The sequence below is a fragment of the Dicentrarchus labrax genome, unplaced genomic scaffold (genome assembly GCF_905237075.1).
Source record: "Dicentrarchus labrax unplaced genomic scaffold, dlabrax2021, whole genome shotgun sequence".
NCBI lineage: Eukaryota > Metazoa > Chordata > Actinopteri > Moronidae > Dicentrarchus > Dicentrarchus labrax.
In genome coordinates, this window is record NW_026136714.1 from 24,526,484 (window position 1) to 24,541,942 (window position 15,459).

The following is a 15,459-nucleotide window of genomic DNA, read 5'->3' on the forward strand; positions in this document are numbered from 1 at the left end:
GACGGTTCAAAAGTTCAGGCCGACAGAGGAGGTGCGTTCAAGTACACGACGTGAAGAAGCTGTAACTGGTAACTTTACACGGCAGATTTAATAACGTTACTATCTAGACGTGTTATTGTTGCAGTTGTGCAGTTTTTTTTAATCTACCATTAAAGGCGAAGAGAAGATACACAACTGTCAAAACACATGAACTCTTTTATGAACACATTTTCGGGGCCATTATCAACTAAGCAGTAACGTCAAATCATTTTATTTTATTATAGCTGACAGGAATGGAACCTGGTTTAATTCTTATGATGTTCGGCTTCAATGAAAATCTACACTGCGTCATATTGAATTAAATATAACTAGAACCGCACACAACAGTAGGTCTCTGGTGTTTTACCCGACCACAAAGCACATATTGTTGAACTTTCATCGTTTCTGTGCTCGTCTGTCAGTCGAATCAAGCGACAACGCAATCTGCGCACATTTAGCGCAACCAAACTCGCTTTAACGCTCGTCAACGCTACTTCCTGTTAGCAACCAACCCGCGACGCCGTCGTGGTTTCCATGGGGCTGTTGACAACAGCCGCTGCCGTTCTGTCCGCTAATTAGCTAACGGTAGCAAGTTGAAGAGTTAACAAGGCGAACTAACACATATATTGGAAACTTGTCTTTATCATTTGTTAATAGTTGTTTGCCACCGCCTCCAGAAAGTCGGGTATATTGTTTTTAAAGGTTTCTTTGCAGGTTGGATTTCTTATTAGTCGACGACAGGGAGCTAACGTTAGTTAGCCAAACGTTAGCTGGCTAATCCAGTAAAGAAGATAAATAATTAGCGAACTTACAGCAAGCAAGCTAGTTTCATATTGTTCAAGATGAGTGAACAACTGAAATTCATCGTTGAGCAACTCAACAAAGACCCATTTAAGAAAAACTTTAACCTCATCACGTTTGACTCCCTTGAACCGATGCAGCTGCTGCAGATTTTAAACGATGTTCTGGCTGAAATAGACCCAAAGGTGGGACACTAACTTCAACGACTGGACAGACTGCAAACAGTGCATAACGTTGTCAGCCAGTGTGTGGTGTTCATGAACGACTGTATTCATTGCTGTTCTTGTCTTTAGCAAGCTATAGATATCCGTGAAGAAATGCCTGAACAGACCATAAAGAGAATGTGTGCTCTGCTGGGGATGCTGAAATACAAACCTCCTGGCAACCTCTCTGATGTGTAAGTAAATATATTCAGTGAGAATTTGAATTCCCACTCCTCATGTAACGTTAGTGAGGCATTTTTATGTATGTCTGTAATTTCATCATATGCTCTCCTTCTCTCATGCAGGAGCAGCTTTAGACAAGGTTTGGTGGCAGGCAGTAAGCCCGTGGTCCACCCCATCCTCCACTGGCTCCTACAGAGGGTCCCTGAACTGAAGAAAAGGGCTTATTTGGCTCGCTTCCTAGTCAAACTGGAGGTGCCTGCAGAGTTTCTGCAGGAGGATGTTATCAATGACACCTATCACCAGGTTGGCAATATATTACACATACTGATTTTAATTTTCTGTATGATATACATTTTTTGCTATACCAGTGCATAGTTGAATGCAATGTTTTTGCTGTGAAGAGTTCACCAAGGGTTATAACTTTATAACACAACAATTAAAAACCACAACTAACTCTCAAGGGCAAACCACCATGGTACACAACAATTTGTGACAATTTATTTATCATTTACTTGCAATAGAACATCTTGGAAATTGTAAATACTTAAATACTAAGTATTTTAGGTCAGTTTATAGTGTTTATACAAAGTTTTTTTTTCATTATGAAGCTAGTGAAGTGTTTTTTTTACTACATTGCAGTTTGCACAATAAAAACTGTCATGCATTCAGATTCTGTCATTGTATCATTTTGTGGGACCAAGAAAGCCCTAAAGTAAAGCCTTCAGTATATACTGTATATTCTATGTACTTTATGACAGTAGAATAAGCCACTATAAACCTATATAAATGCCCAGTCATGGGGATACAAAATATAGTGAGGGGCGTGACGTACCTTAAAATCGCCAGAATCTTAAAAAACACTGATACAAATTTATGTTTATACCACCCAGCGCTACGTTGTATTTCCTAGTTTTTCGAAATCGCTAATAACCTAAAAGGCAAAAAAGGTTATGCATTAATGTTGTGTGTTCGCAGTACGAAGAGCTGGTGGAAGGTTTTAAAACGTATCACAAGGAGTGTGAGCAGCTGAGGACTTCTGGCTTCTCCACAGCAGAAATCAGAAGGGTAAAAAATCACTCAAACACTCTTAACAATCACTGTTTATTAGAGGTTGTTAATGATAAGCTTTACTCAGTAAAAGACTGTAACAAATTGACATGAGTTGTGTTTTTTTGTTTTAGCTTAGTGAATAATATGCTTAGTTGATAAAATACACTAATATAATCCCTTTTTTCTCCAATAACAGGATATTAGTGCAATGGAGGAAGAGAAAGACCAACTAATCAAACGTGTGGAGAGGCTGAAGAAGAGGGTAAGGCTGGCTGTTCCTTCCTTTCGCTCTTCTAATGCTTGAAAGGCTTTAGGATTCGCTGAGGAATGAAAACATGACCTCAGACATATATTATCAGCTTCTGTAATGGACCTGACAGGGATTTGACAGGCTGCATGGTTGTCTTAACAAGGTTGTAAAATAATGAGGTGTTGATTTAATGGGCCTTACTTGCAGGCTTGCCAAAAGGTGAAACCTGACTCTGTTTAGACTTGCTCGGTTATTTCTGCCGCCCTGTAATCAGATGTTGTCATGTTAACTTGTGCATCCACTAGGTGGAGTCAGTGTCCAACCATCAACGGATGCTGGAACAGGCCAGACAGCTGCGAGTGGAGAAGGAGAGAGAGGAGGCACTGACTCACCAGAAGCAAGAACAGAAGAACCAAGTAAATACTTCACATTCACAATCATATTTGCTCACCTTAGTATTATTCACTAACACATCATAGACAAGTTCAGCATTATGCTCTCTGCTGTGCTTTGGAAGACTGGAAAGAAAGAATAACATGTAATATCTCTCTGTGTTGTAGCTCTTTTTTTCTCAAATATTAGTATTACCATTATGATTAATAATGTAAAAGAGATTATAAAGGGGTTTGAGAAGAACAAGCATGTGTTAGGAGACTTTCTAATACATTAATTGAGATGTTGAAGAGAGCTGGAAGAAAATTAATTGGCAACAATTTTGATAATTCAAAATGTCAAACAAAAGCACTACTTCCAGCTCCTCAAACGTGCTGGTTTTCTTTGTCTTCAGTGATATCACACTGAATTAATTTACTGAATCAAGCAATGTGAAGATAATCTTCAATGTACATTGTTCGCTATTTTCTGACATTTTATAAACCAAACAATTAAAGGACCAGTGTGTAGGATTTAGTGGCATCTAGCAGTGTAGTTGCAGATTACAACCCCCTCGTCTCACCCTCCCATTCCAAGCATGTAGAGTAAGTGTTTGGTTTGTCCGTTCTGGTCTACTGTAGAGACATGACTCTGTGGAAGAGGACCTGCTCCCTCTGTAGATAAAAATGGCTCATTCTAATGTAATGAAAACACAACGTTTCTCATTTCCAGGGATTATACACTCAATCAAAACATACCTACAAATATTACTGTGTATTCTGTTTCTGCCAATAGATCATCTTAAATGTTACACACTGAACCTTTAATGTGTTAACCAAGAAAATAATCAGAAGATGAATCTCTAATGAAAACAGTTGCTACTTGCAGCCCTAATGTTGTACAAACTCATTATCATTGGACACTAAATGTTAATGATCCCACATTACCTGTATCAGCAATCATTTTGTGTGTTCAGCTGTTCCAGGCAGAGCAGAGACTGCAGAGAGCGCAGCAGCAGTTGAAGGATTTGCGACAGGCAGCAGCAGATGCCAATCCAGAGAGTGAGTACCCATGTCCTGCTGTTGCTTCTGCAGGGCACAGCTGGATGGGTAGTTCAAGGACACAGCAGAGCGTTGGGGGGGCAGGGGGGTCTCTCAGCTAATAGGCATTCATCTTTTGAGATCCTCTAATTATACTGATCTTTGAAGTGCTACAATAGAGCTTATCTGATGTTGAAATTGTCTCCTTTTGTTCTCATCTGGTATTGGGCTCTTCAGCCAGAGAAGAGATTTACACATTTACAGTTTCTAAAATGACCTATGCAATGCAGACGAGGGTGGAGCTGCACAATTAAAGTCACTTATCACAAGTACTGTGGGTTGCTTTTGTTCAGAATGAGTCATTTTATCGAAGTTTCAATGTCAGTAGAAGATATTACTGTTTCTGTCATACGCTTTGTGGCTTTGCATGTATAAGTGATATTCAGCTTTTCTGAAGCAATCAGAGCTGTGGAAAGCCTGATAAGGTTTCAAACACATTAAGCTCAAAGTGCTTAATTAAAAGCTTGGTCTCTTTCAGGCTTAATGAAGAGGCTTGAAGAGGAGATCAAGATCAACTCCTACATGGTCTCTGAGAAACTCCCCAAAGAGTTGGAGGGTATGAGGCGCACAGTGCAGTACCTGCAGAAAATAGCGTCGGAGCCTGCCATGGGCCAGGCTGATCTCCAGGAGCTGGAGGACAAGGTCAGGACGTGGTATGTTGGTGTTCAGCGTGTATACTTCGATACGCTGCTAAATTCTGATGTTGTTCTGTAATTGTCATGTTCACAGATCAAAGAAGTCGATTCTCAGATAACCCAGCTGATTGAGAAGAGAATGATGAGAAATGACCCCATGGATGACAAACTGACCCTTTACAGGCAACAGGTGTCGACTTTATTGAATTTCTTTGATGTCTTTCATCTTTTTGTGGGTTTTGTCTTGTGAGATCAGACCCTGTGGGAGCTGACTGTGATGTAAGGTGCCCTGTGGAGTTTTCTTGTACACAAACAAAAGTTATGTTTACATTCAGTGTTTCTCTCCAAAACCTACTGTGATCCTATCCTTGAGCTTTAACAAATACATTGAATGCCTTTCCTTCCTTCCCTCATAAAACATTTGGAAAGCCGATTTTTAATTTATTATAAAAATGAATGCATACATACAATGAAAAACTTAGACATAGATGTTTATTTTCTGATACACTAAAAAAAGTAAACTATTTTTTACCACAAGCTCATCCTCTGGATCCTCTCTACTAGGGTTGAGTAATCATTTCAGCTGAGTATTCACAATATTTCTTCCTGGCACAAGCTGAGTATCATCAGAGTAAAATGTGTCCATATCTGTTTTCTGATAATGAATAGCAACTATACATATATAAATATACATATAATTCAGTTGGTTAAAAAGATACAGACACAGTTAATGGTGTACTCATCCCAAGTAGAGATCTAGACATGTTGTAATACATACAAAATACTTAAAAGTCACATGTACTCCTCTGTCGTTGAAATACAGAATCTACTGTATGAATATGCCTGTTTCTTACATCACTGAAAAGTCTGTTCTCAGTGTTCATACACTGGAGCTCTCTGTAGTAGCAGCTGATATTTCTTGCCGTTTTCTTTCCCTAATAATTTCCTCATTGCTCATTGAATTTACCCTCCCACGGGTTAACAATCACTCAGCTGAAATTCTTTAGTCATGTTTGTATATCTAATGTAACATTGCAGGCCTCCATCATCATTCGAAGGAAGGAGTCGAAGGCAGAGGAGCTTCAGGAAGCGAGGGAGGAGCTGGCCGCTGCAGAGAGGGAGCTGAGGCAGAGGAGCAGCCAGGCACGATCCTCAGATGGGGAAGAGGTCATCCGGGGTGATGAGGTACACCTTAGGAAGTGCTTCTTACAATCACAAAGTAATGTAATCTCTCTATATCAGCTATCTTTAAATTTCCGTGAAGCTGTGCTGATCTTATTAGCTGGACAAAAAAAGATATCTTAAATTGCTTCTGAGAAGAATTTTACTGCCAGTAGCCAAGAAAATAATAATTTTCTTCATGATTCTCTTCTTTGTATTTGAGGTAAATGCTAACATCACCTACAGGAGCTCCAGCGTTATCTAAGGGAGCACTAGTAGATTTGCAAACCGCGGAAAACACAAGAGGCTATTTCTGTTCTTATCCAAACACGGACGGGCTCACTGTCTAATGTTACTTATCCCTTTTCCTTACTCTCCCCCACATTCCCATGCAGAGCCAAAAATAGAACACAACAGAGAATATCCAGAACAAGGAACTGCACTGGACAAACTGCCTGAAAGTTGTCCTTTTCCCTAATCTTTAGTGTAATCAGTCCCCTAATTCAAGTCAGCTGGACACATTAAACAGACATTGGGCATAAAACCTTTGTCTTTATTTATATCCCATGACGAGGATGTACTCCCCCTTTCAGACACATGGCAAGGTCTACTCTGAGCTGTCACGTTGATGAATAGAACTAAACTATTGACAGGGAGGGGAAAAAAATGAGTATTGTTGCACGTAGGTCAGAAAGCCTTGAGCAAACACATCTTTTGCCTATGCATACATTACGCTTACAGTTGAAGAGTCGACTATAAACAGTGGGACACTGATAGATGGGGGCTGTGCTGTGACCATATGCACTGTGTGGATGAGAATTTTTATAGCCTGGTGTTTGACGCACATTGATATCCATGAGGTGAGCACTGGGCTCTCTGCTGAGGCAAAAAGGTGGCAGCATGTCTCAAATTGCAATAGCTTTCTCCCTGCTCTCCCCTTTGTCCCGCGGGGCTGTCGTCAATCCCTGTGGATGGTGCATGTTCCAGGCAGGTTGTTCTGAAGCTGACCCTGACCTCTGAAGAAAAGGAATTTCTGGACGCTGACATTTATTTAACTTTTAGCATCAATACATTTCTGCCACAACACTCTGATTTTTGATTAGTTGTCAGCTATCAAATGAATTGCCAGCTATTTTGTTAATCGATTCGTCGTTTTGAGTAATTATAATTTTTATTTTTTTTTTATTCTCTGATTTCATCTGCTCAAATGTGAATATTTTCACATTCTAGTAAATAGGATATATTTGGGTTTTGGACACAACACCTACCTGTGATTTGGGACACGTTTTTCACAGTTTTCTTGACCAAACAACTAATCGATTAATTAAGAAAATGTTCAACAGATTAGTTGATAATGAAAATAATTGTTAGTTGATAAGACTAATGCACACAGATTGCGGACAACCAATTCTGACCCCTCCAATGCATTTAATGGTTTCTACAAATTTACAAATTGGTCAGAACATTTTCTGGGTTATTTCAAAGCAGATGTTTTTGTAGCAGAAACAAAACTAATGCTTTCACTGTCTCTGGAAAATGACGGAGGAAGTTAAATATCGGTGGAAAAATTGCTTCTTACGTGTTCTTTTCAGGAAGGGAAGAGAAAGCAATCATCTGAGCAGGGATGTGAAGGTGAAGTAGCAAAATATTTGTGACAGGAAGAAATAATAAGAGATGTTAAAAAAAGTGCTATAGGACAGAAGGTCACGCGTATTTCTACCGCTGCTGACTTCCTACATCAATTACACCCATATATTACAGTTAATTTCAGACTGACTGACATACCTCTAAGTCTGACTAAAATGATGAGAGGGAGCTGTTTGTAGAGACAAAGAGGGCCCTTGAGACTATACATGAATGAAGTTAATGGAAAATATTTTGTCAAACACAGCTTATCTATCAAGACTCCTCCGTAGTTTGAGGCCGCGGTGGAGATGATCACTTTATCAGAGGTATTTTCCATTCTGCTGGTTATGTGTCATCACATGCCACCCACCAACTGCAGGGTCTCTCTGAGAGGGATGACTACATCTGCTCGTCATTGGTTGGCCGGTAACACGAAACCACTTTATCAAGCAGCCTCATCACACTGGTTAAATTTAGTCTTACGGCAGTCAAGACACAATCACTGAGTAACCGCATGCTTTTTCTTGAAATATTGTGATGATCTGTATTGTAACTGGTTACGTTTTAGTTTGAAAGGAATACACTGCTACTGTACAGCATGTTCTGCACACTTATTCGGAGTATCTGCTGCACCATTCATTTTTCTATTGACTTGTCTGTATGCAAGTGTCTGTTGGTGGGACTATGTCTGAGACAAGTGGTGCTGTTACGACTTTGCTGTCGGCCAGTTTAACAGCAGTTGTTTTGGGGACATACTGCCGGGAACACTAAGCAGTATTATTCTGCTGTGCTAATTCCTCTCTCAGCCACGTCTGCCCTTGATGTCCCAAAATATACAAAGAATAAACTACACACCCACCCACCCACCCACCCCACTCATTCACTCACACACACATCAAACTTCATGGATCCCCAAAGGACGTGAAGCACATTCTGTGATTTCTGGGGCTGTTCTCCCGTGTCCATGTTCATTTATAGCTGCTCTTGACTGTGGAGGAGTTTCATTGTGTCCCGACAGACAGCCAGGGTGGGGAGCGACTGAACATCCACTAAAAGCAGTTATTCTGCCAGATGAAGCTGTTTGCCATGCCTAGCTGGCTGTGAATCTGAAAGGATCGAGTGACTGTTTCAGATCATGCCATGGCCCCCAGTCACTGCTGTTCTCTAATCCCTTCCCTCCCCTGGCTCAACCCATTGTCTTCTCCTGTGGCCTTTCATAGTATCTCAGCTGTGCCGGACACCATGACGTTAAATATAAACTGTATTTTGGCCTCTTTCAGTGTATTTCCCAAAGAAGCATTTACATGTTCTTGCTTGTAGCAGCCACGTGAACATTGTTTTCACTGAAACAGCATTAAGATATATGCCCATTTAACCTTTAAAGCTGCTATAATTGATACTTTTATATTAACAATGGATCAAATAATTACATGTAAGTTAAAATGGTCACTTGTACTGACAGATTTACAGATAATTATTAGAGTGAATATCTGACTGAAATTCATCAAAACCTAATGAATGCTAATGTTGCTCTATAACTGCTGAATGTGTAAATAATTAATAGTTTGTCAACCAGTTTGCCATATGAACTCAAAAGGTAATAATGTGTCAGAGTTGTGTTTACAGCTTGTTTCCACTGCCCACAAAGTCAGCTAATGCAAGTTTAAAGACCTTTTAAAAGTCAGTGTCAGTCAAAGAACCCACAGAATTTCCTTTGAAAGCACTGTTTAGTATTCACATCTCTTAAAACTAATCACAAGTGTTCTGTTCCTTTGTTCTTCAAAGCTGAAACGTTTGCTGGTGAAGTTGCGCAGCAAGGGAACAGTATACAAGAAGAAACGTCAGGAAATTACTGATCTGAAAGCAGAATATGGAGTCCTGCAACGGACAGAGGAAATTCTAAAGGAAAGACATGAGACTGTCCAACAGAAACTGGTAACTCTTGTCTTAACTCTTGTTTTTAACTTTCATGTAAGACAAGCAGGCTAAACTAGTATTTACAGCAAGACGAAGAATTTATTTGAATATGCAGTCCATCTTTCAGGGTGCTACTGTACAAAGCAACAGTACAAGAGCTCTTGGGTAGTAGTCTTTTAAAGGTAGCGCTATTAATCATCACTTTGAATGTTACATATTCTACATGCACCACAGAAATCCTCCTAACTGCTCTTGCTGCCCTCTCTGCCCCGTAGCATTCATACTGTATCCCACCCAGCCCTCTCCCTGCACTCGTGCTGCCATTCCATATGTGCTGTTTTACTTGATCCCCCCCCCCATTCACACAGTTTGTGTTAACATTGAAGCGGTAGAAGCTTCCTGGAAATGGCTTCACACTACTGTGCGGTTCCAGCACCTGACTTGTTGATAGGCTGTCTGACGCAGGCTCAGCTGCTATTTCTGATGGCCGCATCTGCTGCTCCTCCTCTGTCTGCATCCCACACTGGGTTTGTGAAAGCAATGAAAGTTTTCCTTCTGATCAAGTGTCTACTGTAGCTGGCAATGTGTCTGCCCCTCTCTTTATGTGTGAGCCTCATTTTCTAGCTGGATAGTTCTTAATGCATTCTAGCATTTTTGTTTCGGACCGGAGAGTCAAATGACTGATCTGATGAGTGGGTAGCTCTCTTACTGCAACTGAAATGTGCTGTCCTGGTGTTACTTATATTATAAGACATTGACATCTTTGTGTTTTGAATCAGCAGCTACTAAGCTTCATGTGCAGCAAAGTGGTATCTTGTAGCATCCTGAAAATTATTTTCAAAAAAAGGAATCCCCTCAAATTGTAAAGTTGTTAATAGCACACACACTGATGGTTCATATTGATGTAGATGTAGATTGATGTATATATGGAGTGTGGACTGGTAGCTGGAGAGGTGCCAGTTTCACCTCCTGTGCACTGCCGAGGTGCCCTTGAGCAAGGCAGCCTAACCCCAAGAAACTGCTCATGGGCGCCGCTAACGTGGCAAGCCCATCACTCCACCATCTCTCTCCCTGTTGCATGTCCACAAGTGCATGAAGCGTGTGTTTCAGCCTGGGTGTGAAAAGAAGAATTTCCCCCATAGGGGATTAATAAAGTATATATCTATTTATTTATCTATTTAGACATTTGGGATGATTCCCTTAGACTAGTGAACTCTTGAGTGTATTGTATGTGACGTGTGTATGTTTCATTGCTGGATTTGTTCATGCATGGATGACTTGCCATGTGTCTCTGTTGTGTTCTTCAAGCAAACTATGGAAGCCGAAAAGGGCATCTCTGGCTACAGCAACACTCAGGAGGAACTGGAGAGGGTGTCGGCCATCAAGAGTGAGCTGGACGAGAAGAAGGGCCGCACACTGGATGACATGTCTGAAATGGTAACTTTACTGAGGTTGAATTGGGTGAATTCCAGCCTCAACTTCATTTTTACTCATCACTGTAGATTACACAGCAACACCTGGAAAATCTATTGATGATTTTGTGGAGAGTACTATATCCTAACATTGATTGGGCAGTCTAAGACTAATGGGAATTTTTTCAAGCAACATTAACTACATAGTAAAGATAGACTGTGGCAGTGCCTTTGTCTAACCCCCCACTGACCACTGAATGACTTAAAGCCTCGACAGAGCCATGGCTTAGTTTGGGTAATTAGACTGACCTCCCTCACTCTGTTAGGTCAGGACAACTTACGTCATTATCTTTATTATAGGCCTTTTTCACAGCAAACCTTTTCACGTGTCACAGGAGGAAAAACACAGGCGTAACTAATAAAAGGAATGATGGCTGAATTCCACGTAGCTGCTTTGGTTTCAGGGTCCTGGCATTATGCATGTTGGTTCACTGTCACACTGTTGTGGCTTACTGGGACACTTGAATAGAACAGAGCCATTGTTAATATTATTAGTAGCACCTGTCCTTGTCTGCTGTGAAAAAGGTCTGTTAGCACGAGGCATTTGGTGACCTGATGTAATTCCCAATGTAACTCCACCCAACTTCTCTTAATTAAACTTAAAAGTTGGATTTGTAGTTTTTTTTATCTTGCCTGTTAACATTCTAACACTCTATTGTTGTCAGTAATAGGCAAATACAAGGTAAACGCTTTACATTATCCCAGCATAGCTCACAGCCTCTGCCTTATTTATCACCTTGTCATCCTTTTGTGTGTCAAGGCCCAGAGGGAAGCAACTGATTAGGCCATGCTCCAAGTTGTAGCGAGTTTGTTGATCAGTTTGCCAGCTTACATTTGGCAAACTGCAGACCACTCCTAATGATGGACTCAAACAATCCTGGCTCCAACCTGAAATTAGACCTTTACACTGGAACTTGGAAATGCACTACAAAGCCATAAATCTGAAAAATGTTTTAATGAATACTTAGCAAACGGCCTTACAACCTGCACTGTGGCTATAGACACACTCTTCTACTGAGAAATGTTGATCATATTTCTGGTTGATAATGCTGACATCATCTCAGTAAATCATTACTCACAGTCGTATTACCTGCTGTGCTGTTTTCTCTGCAGACTTTAAATGTGTACAAAGTTGCAAATTTCAGCAAAAAATGCCATTTCCTCTCCTCTTAGTTTACATCATGGTTATTGTAAGTTTCATGTTGTTTTTTGTTTTGTTTTTCAATTTAATGCAGTATGTGCTATGGACTTGGTTTTACAGGTGAAGAAGCTGAACTCAATGATAACGGATAAGAAGTCAGCTCTAGCACCAATTATAAAAGAGCTGAGGTCACTGAGACAGCGGTGTCAGGTGAGCATTGCCCGCATTACAACACATCTACTTCAAAGACTCCTCACACCATATCAATTACCCAAAAGCCATGACGAGTCATTGTTCTGTCCTTTTTACACACAACTCGGGAATAAAAGAATAAATGAATAAAAATAAAAGAATCCAGGCAAGTGGTTGATACTGATCTTTGAGCCGTCCTTATGGGGGGTCAACAGAGTCTGGTAAGTCACTAATCTGATATAAAAGGGATTTAAGTCATTCAGAAAATACACATTATTATGCAATAATACATACAGTGTATAGGATGTTGTAGCAGCTCTCACATTTCACAAATGATTCTCAAATTCTCCCTGCAAAGCCAAAGTAAAAACATGGTATGTTATGAATCTGTACCAGATTTAGAAACAAATGGTGGGACCTTTACTGTGTGCCTGCAGTAAGAGTTAACTTGTTTTTGTGTTATCACAGACAGGGTCCATTAAGAATAATTTACATTGTCCATAAATAAATTGCACAATGGGAAATCCCCCCACACATCGCCGTGCTAAAGCGGAGGATTACTTTTTCCTACACGTGTTCCCAGAATCACTCTTCCATCTCGCTGGGTAATGTCTGCTAATGAAGAGCTGCAACAGGAAGACATAAATAGACTTTGTAAGAGCCTGTTGTAAGTTAAACTGCTCAAATGCCAGCTGTGATGTTATGTTGATGTGAAACAGCGCTGAGAGTATGACAAGAGGCTTGGAAACGGGGTATTTCATGTATTTGTCTCAATTGTCATACGGCGTACAGTATGTTACATCCTTTGTCACTCAGTTCCTGTGTATGAATGTTTGGATTCCTGTCTTACCAGGAAATAAGCCAGGAATATGAGGAAAAGAAGGCGCAATACGAAAGTTGTACTGCTGGTTTGGAGAGCAACAGGTCTAAATTGGAGCAGGTATAGTTAATTAATAATTATCCTATACTAGAGTGAATTAAGTCAATCATTTTAAATATTTCTCTATGCTTAACTAGTGTTCTTATTTTTTAATTACTTACCTTAGCGACACACAATATGTCTTTGTTATTGTTTTTCATTCGCAGGAGGTGAAAGCATTGAGGGAGGAGACGGCACAGGAGGAAAACCAATATCATTATATCAACGCCATGTCAGAGGCAAGTGTTTTAAAAAGATAGAAAGAAGCAAACATTTTAGCTATTAGCCACAGTGGCTGTATCACCCATCGTTATCACTGTTCTGCCAGTATTATAAAATTAGAATTGATACTCAGTGACATGCTACCCACAGGGGTGCTGCAGGAGTGGATAAAATGTTGCAGCATTTTGCATGTGACCTGCTCCCAACCCTCCACTGTAACAATAAACTCAATCTCTCTATCTCTGTCCTCCACAGATCGTTGAGATGCAAATACAGCGGGCAGCTGAAGAGATGAAGGCCTACGTGTCCTCTGATCCACAAGAGAGGAAGAAGGCCATCAGGTGAGCATGCTGAGCCTGGCCAGCCAGCTGCTTCACAAGACCAATACCCTTTCTTCCACATGAGGCTCTTATTACAACACAGTCAGTTTAGCTGCTGTCACTTTATTCTCTCATACAGCACAGCGAATGTGTCGGAAACTCATTACCACACCTTGTGATATCAAGATATGCTGATACGCCACACCTTTTATTTAGAAACATTGGGTGAGATCAACATGTGAAATTGCAAAGGCTTGAATTTGAATTATATCCTTCTGCTTTTTTTGTAGGGAAGTGTACATGAAGAACATTTCAGAACAGGAGTTACTTGGCAAGGTGAGAAAAGTTGTGTCCAAGAACTGACCTAGCAGATGCCATGGGTCAATACTTATTTACAGAATATTTCTTTATTCTGTCAAAAACATGGTCTGACAACAGACTAGACAGGGAAACTTACTGGAAGCTTACAGTAATGTAGATGGATTATATATTTTTTGTTAACGCGAAATGGCCTCTTAAAGGGCCAGTGTGTAAGATTAAATGGCATCTAGTGGTGCAGTTTGCAACTTCCCCACTTCACCCTCCTCTTCCAAGCATGATGATGAAACTATGGTGGCCCAGGACACGCAAAAAACATGGCCCTATATAGAGCCAGTGTTTGGTTTGTCCATTCTGGGCTACTAAATGTTACACACTGGACCTCTAATACAATCATTCAATTGTCATCGGACTAGTGTTGTAGAGATAAGTGCCATTTTAAATAGTTCCTTACCAATCACTCTTTTCCTTTGCTGACTCCAGAAGTTACGTGAGAAGCAGAAGATGGTGAGGGAGAGCCACGGCGCCAACATGGAGCAGATGAAGTTGTGGCGTGACCTGGAGCAGCTGATGGAGTGCAAGAAGCAGTGCTTCATAAGAGCTCAGAGCCAGGCATCTATTGGTCAGGTCATCCAGGAGGGAGGAGAGGACAGGCTGGTGCTGTGAGGACACATGTAGGGCGGGGTCACCCACAATGCACTGACTACAGAGTTCATATTGTATACCTTCCTGTAACATGTCTAAATCTTTTTACAATATAGTCGTTTTATGTAAACTGTTTATGGTCTTTCCCTCTATCTCGTCTGTGACCGACTGCCATTGAGTTTCACTTGATAGTTTATCTTGGGTACAAACCAGACTGGTAACTTCTGATGATGACACGGTCTGAGATCCTTTTGAGAATCCTCAACTTAAACAACACGTGTATGGAGAGGTGTTGTCTGACACTGGGTTTTCACCGTCTCTGGCCCCTGGGGACTCCATTTTGGCGACATCTTTAAGAATACATGTTCGATCAAAGTGTCCAAAGATAACAGCATACAAAGTGGTGCACTTGGGATGTGGCCTCGGTCAACTATTTCTGGCAACCACCACCATGACCTTGGACAGGGTGTCTTGCCAATTTTGGAATTCACTGGGACCTCCGTTGCTTGGACAGCACAGATGAAATAGTCATATTATTCTATCTATCTTATATAATATTTCTATTCTGTATCACAACATACTTTATTTTTCTATGATATATTTCAAGATAATCATTGATATTTAAGATCATTTTGGTTGTCTGTATTTCTATTAAATGTATTTTATATTCATTTTGACTCATGTTTCATGCTAGATGTATATTATATCATGTCATACATAACAAGACAGATGCAGTTTACAAGAGGAAAGACATATATTCATAATCCCATAATTATGTGTAAATCAATTTTAAAATACATGTAAAGTCCCTGCACTGTCGTTTGATGACTTTTTTTAGCAAGTAGCATAGCACACACTTCTGTCCATATAGACTATGTTTTGAGTGCCTCATGTTGTTCCCAACAAATGTCTTC

At 40.4% G+C, this 15,459-nt stretch overlaps 1 protein-coding gene across 2 annotated transcripts; it reads left to right on the forward strand.

Moving 5' to 3' along the window:
* The first annotated feature begins 12 nt into the window (after positions 1-12).
* On the forward strand, positions 13-15,216 carry ift81 (intraflagellar transport 81 homolog). Of its 2 annotated transcripts, none has more exons than XM_051422000.1 (18): positions 13-31; positions 1,113-1,216; positions 1,328-1,508; positions 2,181-2,270; positions 2,452-2,517; positions 2,811-2,921; positions 3,854-3,938; positions 4,456-4,619; positions 4,707-4,802; positions 5,651-5,797; positions 9,185-9,334; positions 10,625-10,753; positions 12,050-12,139; positions 12,975-13,061; positions 13,208-13,279; positions 13,518-13,603; positions 13,873-13,918; positions 14,384-15,216. In XM_051422000.1, exons 2-18 carry the CDS (start codon positions 1,137-1,139, stop codon positions 14,564-14,566), a joined length of 1,863 nt encoding a protein of 620 aa, XP_051277960.1. In that variant the 5' UTR covers positions 13-31; positions 1,113-1,136; the 3' UTR covers positions 14,567-15,216. The 2 variants fall into 2 exon arrangements, with proteins under 2 accessions (XP_051277960.1, XP_051277959.1); XM_051421999.1 differs by lacking the exon at positions 13-31 and adding an exon at positions 536-1,004.
* The last annotated feature ends 243 nt before the right edge of the window (positions 15,217-15,459 follow it).